The sequence below is a fragment of the Populus alba genome, chromosome 6, assembly GCF_005239225.2.
Source record: "Populus alba chromosome 6, ASM523922v2, whole genome shotgun sequence".
Taxonomy (NCBI): domain Eukaryota; kingdom Viridiplantae; phylum Streptophyta; class Magnoliopsida; order Malpighiales; family Salicaceae; genus Populus; species Populus alba.
The window spans coordinates 3,185,025-3,196,197 of NC_133289.1; the positions used below are offsets into that span (position 1 = coordinate 3,185,025).

The 11,173-nt window shown below is 33.9% G+C and overlaps 2 protein-coding genes across 2 annotated transcripts; both read left to right on the top strand.

Annotated features, from left to right (window-relative positions):
- The first annotated feature begins 1,245 nt into the window (after nt 1-1,245).
- On the top strand, nt 1,246-2,607 carry LOC118053046 (UPF0481 protein At3g47200). Its single transcript, XM_073409629.1, has one exon. The coding sequence runs from the start codon at nt 1,246-1,248 to the stop codon at nt 2,605-2,607; it is 1,362 nt and encodes a 453-aa protein (XP_073265730.1).
- Nucleotides 2,608-9,817: 7,210 nt separating this feature from the next.
- Nucleotides 9,818-11,173, top strand: LOC118053140 (UPF0481 protein At3g47200). Its single transcript, XM_035064297.1, has one exon. The coding sequence runs from the start codon at nt 9,818-9,820 to the stop codon at nt 11,171-11,173; it is 1,356 nt and encodes a 451-aa protein (XP_034920188.1).

Consider the following 11,173-nt stretch of genomic DNA (forward strand, 5'->3'; position numbering starts at 1 on the left):
TCCACTCATCAACTTCTCTATCAATATTTCTCATTATTCCTTCTTTGAACCCTTTTAGTTCTTGCGGGTTTCCCAAACCTAGAGCCACAGCATCTTGTATCATTTCTTGAGTCTCCTTTTCACTGTCAAACCCATTGTCTTGATGCTTCGTACAAGTGATCTGAAACCGAACATTTCCTTGTTGGATTCCTGAGTTTAAGGAGTCAGAAGAATCACAATCCTCCATAGTGTTAGCAACACTACCACTGGCTTGCAACAACTTCAGTTTTCTTGTTTTGCTGCTTTTCTCGTTTGTGTTTTCAATCTCCTTCCAATCTTCATTAGTCTGATCCCCTATCCTCCATAGCCATTTAAAAATCAGTGTTATATTCTTGCCATCCAAAGACCGCACCCCTAGGCCTCCCTTTTGTTTTTCCTTTACTACTGGAGACCAAGACACCTTACATAACTTCCACTTATCTAATGTACCAGCCTGCAGAAACCTTCTTTGTAGCTTCGTCACCATTTTTATCACTCTCTTTGGCATAAGAAAAATGGTCATATATAGTAAATAGGTAACGCAGTCAGGACAGATTTTAGAAGGCAAGTTCTACATGATCACGTTTAACATCCTGCCTTTCCACATTATTGGCTTCCACGTTGAAATTCTTCTCGGGTAAGCACCTGAAGGTAAGCCTAGGTATACCTGAAAGGAAGAGAATCCCGTCTACAAAACGCTGCATTAGCTATTCCTACAATAAATAAATCTACAAAACATTGTATTTAATTTGGGTTCATACTTGCAACTTTTTTTGCTTATTAAATTATTGTGTTTCTTTTTGTTGTCTTATTAGATTCCGCCTGCATCAATTTTTCCATAAACATTAGTTCACTTTATCTGCAGCTAAACTATTTGCTTAATTCTTATCATACACATTTTGTATTATAGAATAACTTTTGATTTCACTGTTCTGCCAATATCTGACCACTTGCTTTAGTAAACAAAGTAAGCTCTCCTTCCAAGTAAGCTAAAATACTTGTTCCAAACTAAACGCCACTTCCACTTCAAGCTTGCAGATCGTTTAGAAATCCTATAAGATGGAACCGTGTTCTTCTGAAGATGTGCATTAACTAAGTAGAAAAACCCACATTTACCAATATTTACTTAGAATGGAGGATAAAAAACTAGAAATTGTGATCTCTTCAGGTTCAGTCTCACATTCTTTGACTAGATGTGATGAGTGGATGAGAAAGATGACAACTGAAATGACGGAAGAAGCTGGTGGCAATTACCAACAGAAAGGGCTAAAGGTTCCGAGGGTTCCATCGACGTTTCGTAAAATTGAACAGAACAAGAAATGCTACGATCCGTCGATGGTTTCCCTTGGACCCTATCACCATGGGAAGCAAGAACTCAAGGAAATGGAGGAGCTCAAGTTTCCGATGGCACGCCAGTTTGTAAAAGATTGCGAAATGCCCTTTGAAGCAATGTGGAGCAAGGTGAAAGAATTAAAGATAGGTGCAAGTAAATGCTACGTGGAGGACATAGTAGCAAAGTTCAACAAGGACGACCAATTCAACCAGATGATGTTTCTTGACGGTTGCTTCATTCTCCAATTCCTCATCTGCTTCATGCAGAAGCCCGAGAATCTGAAGATAAGCAGTCATGATGCAGTTTTGGTTGCACAGGACTTGTTTTTACTAGAGAACCAACTCCCTTTTTCTGTTCTCAAATCATTGATGAGCTTTAGGTACAAAAAGTCAGGTCAGGGAGGAGGAGAAGGGATGAAATTGTTCGCAGATTTCTTCAAACACATTCGTGCAATACCTCCTAGAAGAGAATCGTGCAGGGGTAAGATATCAAAACTTTTTCGCAAATTAGTTCCAAAATCACTATCAAGTCTAGGTGGCCTAAGCGGAGATCAACATGAGCCAGACCATCTTCTCGAGTTTTTCCATATGCAGTTCGTGGGGCACCAAAATAATCTCAGTGATCATACTTCTAAGACAAGTTGGCAAGACGATGATACTCGAACGATCTGGCACAGGTATTATCCTGCGGAGGAGCTTAGGGATATTGGAATCCACTTCAAGCCAAGTAAGACTAGTCATTTCACTGATGTTCAATTCAAGCCAACATGGCTTGCAGGAAGACTATATATTCCTCCATTAAGCATAGATGACTCAACTAAGTCCTTACTTTTAAACTTGGTAGCCTATGAAGCAACCCTTGACACATCCGAAGATTGGATCACATCTTATGTATGCTTCATGGATTCATTGATTGATCACCCTGAAGATGTGAAGGAACTGCGATCCCAGGGCATACTCTTCACTACTCTTGGAAGCGACAAACAAGTAGCAGAACTCTTCAATGAGATAGCGAACAATATAGTGCCCAACCCCTACGCTTTTATAAAGGTTAAAAGCGCCATCGAGTCGCATTACAAAAACACCTTGAAACGATGGATCCTCCATTACAAGGGTCCTATTTATGGTATCGTTATTAAGTATTCTTTTCTGTATGGCATTATAGTCACTGCCTTAAAGGCCTATGTATCAGCAACTCCACCGAAAACATTTGGCATCTGCAGAATCCCAGATACAAATGTTACTCATTACCCCTAAATACTATACGAGAAAAATTCTATGATGGATGGTACGTTGTTACGACCTGAGCATCGTAGAATTTCTCGTGTGTGGTTTTTTATCCTTAATAATGTGGATTATTTGGATGTCTGTGTTGAAAATAAACTGAGTTTCTAGTTTTTCTGAAAAATAAAAGAATCTGTCTCCTAATTAAATTAAATGAATCGGTCCGACCAATTAAATTGACAGGATTACTTTTTCTGTTTAGAATAAGTTTTCCATTGATTAGTTTAATTCTTTGACTGTCTAGCACTTTAGACACTTGTAATTAGAAACATAAAGAATAAGTGTAATAGAAAGAAAAAGTGTATTGAAGAGAAAACACTTAATGAAACATTCCTTCCTCTCAAACATTCTTCTTTTCTTTAGTTTTGTATCTTTGCATTACTGTCCATAAAATCCTACTACACTTATTTTTTCTTCCAAAAAGTGGTATTAGAGCTTGTTTTTTATTGTTTGATATGACCAATACAAGCTTCTCACTTTAATATCCTCGTTTAATAAAAAATAATTATGAAACTTGATGTAATCGTGTGAGAGTTTATCAAGGTTCCCAAGATGTGTGAGAAATTGTTGAAAAAGCTTTAAGGAGCCTATAGAAGAAGTAACATTGACTTCAACCCAAAAAAAAGTCGTGCAAAAGACATGAATAAAGGATCCACAAGCACTCACAATCATCCATCAATATCTAGATGATGTCACTTTTGAGATAATGGCTAATGCAACCACCTCCAAGCAAGCATGATAAGTTTTGCAATAATCATACTAAGGAGTTGACAATGTTAGAAAGGTATACCTACAAAAGTTATTAGGTAACTTTGAAAAACTACATATACTTGAATTAGAGAGTATTTCAAATTACTTTGTTAGAATATTGGCCATATACAATCAAATGAAGATATATGAAGAGAAGATGGAGGAAACACATATGATATAAAAGATTCTACGCTCGCTACAAAATAAGTCCCATTATATGGTGGTCGCAATAAAAGAATCGTAAAATATAGACTTTTTGACTATTCATGGACTCATGGGAAAACTACAAGTCCATGAAGAATGAGTCAATGACATTCAAAAAGACATGAGTGTATAAGCACTCTTAAAAAAAAAAAAAAAAACAGTTCAAAAGAGAAGCAAGATGGTTATAGATATACCTAAGGAGGTAGAGGAAGATGAGGTCGAAGCAGTCTCAATAGGTTAATCGGTTACTAAATGAAGCAAATTGATTGACTGGTTCAACTAACAATGGCAATCTTACCCCAAGTTTGACAAAACAAAACTTAAATGTTACAATTGTGAGAAGATAGATCATTATGCCAAAGATTGTTGGAATATAACCAGAAGGGTTGAAGAGAATGTCAATCTTGTAGTAGAAAGGGAGAAAAAAAGCCATTTTTATACTAGTCCATAATAATAGAATGTAAGGGAAAAAAACATGTGGTATCTAGACAATTGTGCCAGCAATCACATGCATGGAGATAAACACAAGTTTATGAAGCTTGAATAATCAATTAAAGGTAATGTCACTTTTGTAGATCATTAAAAAATTTCCATCAAATGGAAATATATGATTCTTAATAGATTGAAAAATGATAGTCATCAATTTATTAGTAATGTCTATTATATCTTAATTGTAAAAATCAATATATTGAGTTTGAGAGAAATTGTTGGAGAAGGGTTATGAAATTAAGATGAAAGATCTTATTTTAACATTACTTGATACTTGTCGCATGTGTATGGCATCGCAATGATCATCCTTCCAGACTAGGATTTATAGGAATAATATGGATGGAAAGGACAAGAAATTATTTTCCTTTATTATTAAAATAAAGAGAATAAAAATTATTACATAATATTTTAGTCATTGGAAATTCTAACTAGTCTCAGAGTCTAGGTATAGAGATTTATTGCGTAAAAAAGAGAGGTATTAGTGCTCCTAATACAGTTTACCTAAGGTAAACTGCATTATTTATTTGTCTAATGTAACTAAGATAATGTTATGTTTTTTAATTTTTGGTCTATATATGGTTTTAAAAAAAGTTCTCCTTAATAATGAGGTCTTTATCTTATTAAATTAAAAACCAAACCATTCTAATGAAAAAACATAAAAAAATAAAATGAATTATTATGATAATATCAAGAATATATCTTACGTATAAGTTCTAACGCATAATCATAAACAAGTTATGATACCATATGACTGATTCTTGAATTCTTTACAAAGTATGATAAAAATGCAATTTATTTTTTTATAAAAAATAAAATATGCATAAAAAATTTAGAATTTGGTTACATGCAAAATAAAACGAATTTTATTATTTTTTTAGGCTTTATTTAGCAAAAAAACTCATTTTTCCTTGTAATAAAACTACCAAAATAGGTCTAAGGGCTGTTTGCCAAACAAAGCCTTTAAAAAAAAAAACTTTATCGAAAACATGGAAAACCAAATAGGGTCTTAAACCCTTGACTTAATTTTGACCTAACCAGGTTAACCAAAATTTTTATGTTCGATCATAAACCGAACAAAAAATCCTAATTTGACCAAAAAACAACCCAAAAATAAAACCAAAGTAAAAAAAAAAAGGATTAAATGAAAAAACATAAAAACTAAAAAATTCTTAAACAAAATGGATCACACACTAAAAAAATAAAAGTACACCAAGAACACCAAAACCCAAACCCAGCAATGTGAAACCTAAATCAAACCAAATGCAGTCAAAACAAAGGCACATACATGTTGGAAATCATACAAGGATTAATAATTTAGCAACCATTCACTTTGATTATCATTTAAACGTCACGATTTTATCAAAATAAGTTTTGATTCAAAATGAAAATGCTAGGATTAAAATCCATCAAAACTTGTTATTGATGCTAATAAGCCATATATTATTTACTAATCAACCATAAAGAAATGTTATGTGCAAAGAAATGGACCAAAATTGGTCTAAATCAAGGGTCCAAGGCAATGTTCTTCCCAAAAACATGAAACACATGCCCAAACCTAACCCAGCAACTTGAAGTCCAAATTAGACCAGATATGGTCAAACAAAAGGCATCTACATGTTAGAAATCATGTAGGGATCAATAATCTAACATCCATTCACTTTAATTATCAAAGAATAAATATGATTTTGTCAAAATAGGTTTCAATTCAAAACTGAAATCCTAGGATTAAATTTCATCAAAAACTTGTCATTGATGCAAATAAACCCTAAATTATCAACTAATCATGTTGCCCGAAGGGTTTAGTGCAAAGAAATGGACAAAAACTGGTCCGAATCATGGGGCTAAGGCAATGTTCTTCCCAAAAACGCAACATTGCCTAGAAACCCAGCCATGAACTTTGCAAAAAAGCAACCACTATTAAGCTAGAAAATGGTGTTTTTGGCTTTTAAAGCATGTTTTTAACCCAACATGTCACACTACTATACATAAACATGTATGAATCTAAAAAACTAACAAATAAAATCAAAACATCAATATCATGCATGGGGTAACAAATTTGAAAAACTACCAATTTAAAACAGACTATATGTTCATGTAATATGGATTCAAAATTGATTTTTCTAAACTCATTTTGGTCATGAACAGACCACAATTAGAAAGAACATCCATTGTTTAAATTAAACAAAAACTAAAACAACACTATATATATGTTGACAAGCATAGAAAAGATGTTTCAAATGCTTAACAAATGATGTTGTATTCACCTCTTTATTAGTGTGATCTTTATTTACTGTGTTATTTTTAAAGTCTTTTGATGTTTTTGATATTATAATGTTATTGTAATATTCTAAGTATATTTTTTGATGTTTTTGATATTAAAGATCACACCAATAAAAAGGTGAATACAACATTATTTGTTAAGCATTTGAAACCTCTTTTTTGTGCTTGTAAACACACACACACACACACACACAAAAAAAAAAAAAAACTTCAAGAAGGCTGAAAAGGCCTACTTTCAAATAAAAAAAAAACATACTTAGAATAACTACTCTCTCTTTTATTTTATTTTTTGAAAGTTTTTCCTCTCATCAACTTACTACCCTTTCAAAACTTAGGAAATATTTATGTTAAGCTCTTGAACCTTTAGACTAAGATTTTTTTATTAATATTTTCCTATTTTTCTCCCTTGCTTCCTTTTTTTTCTCCTTTATAGCTCTCTTCTTAAATGGGTATTTATAAGATTTTGCTAGGGTTTTAAGAGGTATTGGATCCATTTCTAACCTCTTGATCTTTAGGTAAATGTTGTAAACTCTTGATAATAACTTTTTTAAGAGCCTTTTGTGTATGAACACATGAAAAGAAGGTCGTTTCTTGCACAAGTGTGTTTCAGTCATGGTTGATTAAGTTGCCTACTTTTGAGACCTCGTCAGAGCAATTTTGACGTCTTTGTCACTTGAAACCACCTGAAGTTGGTGGAGGGGATTCACACATTTCATTTGGATCCAACCTTGTATAATTTGAAGGTTTGTAACTCCGTATTATTTTGTTTGAAGTTGTCAACTCGATCAATCAAAACAGAGGTTGGTCTAACGAACAATGTGTCACTCACATTCTTTTCATTAAGTTTGAATGATGCATTGTTTAGGGTTTTTAATTTGAGATTGATAAATTTTGATTAAGTCCATGTTCTTTCAATTTCTTTTAATTGCACCCATAATTGCCTCCAAACTTTTAATTTTATGTAATTTCACCCTTGTCAAACTCAATTATTAGCCCCTAAGTTGATTGTCTTTTTTCATTTTGGTCATTATCTTAGCAAAGAATCATGTGTTTCATGATAGAAGTAAGCATATTGACACAAGATTTTATTACATACAAGATTGCATTATAAACAAGGAAGTTAAAGTCAAGTATGTGAAGACCCAATACCAAGTCACGAACATTTTCACTAAGCCACTCAAACATGATACTTTTGCTAAGATGAGAGATATACTGACAGTTATAAGAAATCAAGTTTAAGAAGAGTGTTGAAAATAAATTAGATTTTCTTGTTTTTTATGAAAAATGAAGGAATCAATCGACCAATTAAGTCGGCAAAATTACTTTTCCTATTCACAATAAGTTTTTCTTTAATTAGTTTAATTTCTTAATTTTTTAGGATTTTAGACCTATAAATAGACATATAATCACAACTATAAAGAAAAAATATGCATAAAAAATAAAACACTTAACACGTAATGAAACATTCCTTCCTCTTGAACGTTCTTTTGATTCTTTAGTTTTGTATCTTCATATATATATATGGTTCCCAGATCATCTTCTCGGGGTTGAATTTTTCGTTGCTTGCTTTGCTTTACTGTTTGATATTGAAAAAAATGTATGTGTGGGTGAATTCTCGATGCATTTTTCTCTTGCCATGTCCATTAATTTTGTCGCTTAACTTTTTTATATCATTTATTGGATAAACATTTTAAATTACCATTGTAAGTAATTAAAAATTTAGTCTCCAAATTGCAATAGATTAACGCTTATTAAATTATTTTCTGGTAGCATGTTATTAAATTACCATTCTTTTATTTTTATATTTTCTTTTATGAAAATTATTCTCTGTTACTTCATTAATATGCGATTTTTCAGCTTCTAATTTCCAAACAAATTTAAATTGGGTTGTCGTCTTGGAGACAAATACAGCCTCCGCATTGTTATGCGTGGCTAGGCTTTGACATCATCCTCCTAGCTACCACCAACAACGTGTGAATGCAAGCATGAACCATGTCGCCAACCCTCGGCTGTCACCAAACATGCGGTTCATTGATCCAACGATTGATCGACCTGAAGGTTTGAGATTACAATTGAACATACATACATAATATATTTTGGAATTCACAAACAGAGAAGAAAAGTGTAGTCCTGGGCAACACAGGAATCTTTAACAGAAGTCCAATTAATTCTTTTCTTCTTCTTTTTAACAGTGAAATTTGCTGAAATAATGTTTAAACTGAAGCAACCAAGTACAGACAGTGTTCCAATCCATAATTACTACAAGCATGCCAAACTGATGATGCAAAGTGAGATTGATTCCATCTTCCATGCCAGTGAAAAGCACTGCTACCCAATTGTTTGAAAGATTTAAATTTGATAGAGAATATTGTTCCATCGAATGAAGCAACAACGTGAAAGAGACCGTTCCAGTGCATAATGATTAGAACTGTACTAGCAACGTGGTACTCACCAAAGAGATAATGCAAGAGTGAACCTCGTTGTGCCAACTTAATTCCTTGCCAAAAGAACTTCTAGCCAATTGTTTAGAGAAGCTGAAAAGAAGGTTGTCGCCAGTTTCCTTGTGCTGTACAAGGCAGCCTTTCCTAGTACACGTTTGGACAGGGAAAAGGAGTTAAACTTCGTAGAGAAAAAAGAGCAAAAGCGAAAAAGTACTAAACAAAGAAGATTTAATTCTTATCAGAAGGCATAAAGCCTCGAATAAATTGTCTTACGTAAAGCATATGCAGATAGGAGATGCAAAACATAACGCCTTAATGAAGCCAAATGAAAGCAAGATAATCAATAATTTATATTAATTTTTAATAAAAAAATTTAAATAAAAGTTTTTTTGAACTTGAAATTTACATAAATTTATATTATTTTATGCTTATTTTTTATCAAATAAATAAGAATGATGAAATTCGAACTCATGAATGCTTGGTTATCGATCAAGACTATAATACCATATCAAAGAACCAATTCAACCCAAAAGAGTTGAGTTGATTCTTTGATATAGTATTACATCGTGGTTACGAGTTTAAATCTTACCATTCATGTTTATTTGATAAAAATTAACAACAAGATAATGTTTGTATATGCAATTTTCAAACTCAAATAACTTTCACTTGATTGGTGTATTGGAGAATAATATAAATTATGTATTTAATAACTTAAATTTTTAGGATGAATTAGTTTTTTTACATAAATTTTCAGGTCGTGAAGCACGATAATGTGTACTCTTTTAATATTCGTGGGTAAAGTGATTTGGATAATCTAATACAGTGAAAAAAGGCATATATTTAGCAGCATAAAATTAAACTTGCTTCCAAGAAAGCTAAAATCCTTAGAATCTGACTAGAGGGACATCATGTATATATTTGAGACTAGCCCTTGTGTGTTCTATTTTATAGTCATATCTATTATTTGTGTTTCAAAGCAGATAGAAGGCTTTGTTTGGTAGGAGTATTCTGGAATAACAATGACTACAGAACAATGTATTGTTATTCCAGTTGAACTAGAGGAAAGTTCTAAGAAATGTCACAGGGTTCCGAGGATATTTCGTAGGAATGATCTATCCAGCAACGAGGATTGCTACAATCCCCTTGTGGTATCTATTGGTCCTTACCACCACAATGATCCTACTCATGAGCTTGCTGAGATGCAGAGCCTCAAGAATGAAATGCTGGAACAGTTTGTCAACAAGAGTGGGAAACCCAGGGAAGTCTTGAAGAGAGACGTGGCAGAATCGGCCAACTCTGCAAGGAAATGCTATGATGAAGGTTCAACAAAAGACTTGGACGACAACGCATTCACGGAGATGATGCTCCTTGATGGTTGCTTCATTCTCCAATTTATCTTCTGCTTCTTGCGCGAGCCTCAGAATCTGAAGCTAAGTAATCGAGTTCTTGCTTATTTTGTTAAACGTGACTTGTTCTTACTAGAGAACCAACTCCCTTACGAAGTTCTTACGAAGTTGATGAGCTTAGGGTTTGGTGATGCCGAAGGAAAGAAGCTGATGGAAGATTTCATGGAAGAAGTTCGTGGACTTCCCAGAGATAAAAGTAGAGACAAGGAGAATGGAAAGGGCTTGGATTGCAGATTTTGGTCATGGCGACCAGCACCAAAGATGAACAATCAACCACGTCAAATACCTCAACCAGGTGAAATAACGCAACCACGTCAAATACCTCAACCAGTCCATCTTCTCGACTATTTTCACAACCGATTCATGGGGGGAAGAGACCAAAAAAATCCCTTTGAAATGGGTGATGGTCAATGGAGTTCGTATCGTTATGTCATGGAGCTGAAGTCGGTGGGGATCCACTTCAAGCCAAGCAAGACTGATAAGTACACAGATCTCCAATACGAATCAACAATGCGTGGCGGAACAGTCACGCTTCCTCGAATAGTCATAGACGACTGTACTAAGTCCTTGCTTTTAAACCTGCTGGCCCATGAAGCATGCCCTGGATCAGCTGAGGGGTTTTGGGTCACTTCTTACGTATACTTCATGGACTCATTGATTGATCACCCTGAAGATGTGAAAGAACTGCGGAAAAAAGGCATATTATTGAATGCTCTTGGAAGCGACCAAGAGGTTGCAGATCTCTTCAATGAAATTTCCCGTTTCATGGTGTTCGACTCTAATGCTTACCGTAATGTTAAATCCAGAATTGAGAAGCATTGCAAGAATGTCACCAAGAAATGGGTAGCAGAGTGGTTGCACGATCATTTTAGCAGCCCTTGGACCTTTTTGGCATTTTTCGGTGCAATCGTTGCCCTCGTGCTTACCTTCATCCAGACCTATAAAACACTATACCCAGATAACCAGTAA

Coding starts and splice junctions, on each gene's coding strand:
- LOC118053046 (XM_073409629.1), top strand. CDS start 1,246: ATGACGGAAGAAGCTGGTGGCAATTACCAACAGAAAGGGCTAAAGGTT.
- LOC118053140 (XM_035064297.1), top strand. CDS start 9,818: ATGACTACAGAACAATGTATTGTTATTCCAGTTGAACTAGAGGAAAGT.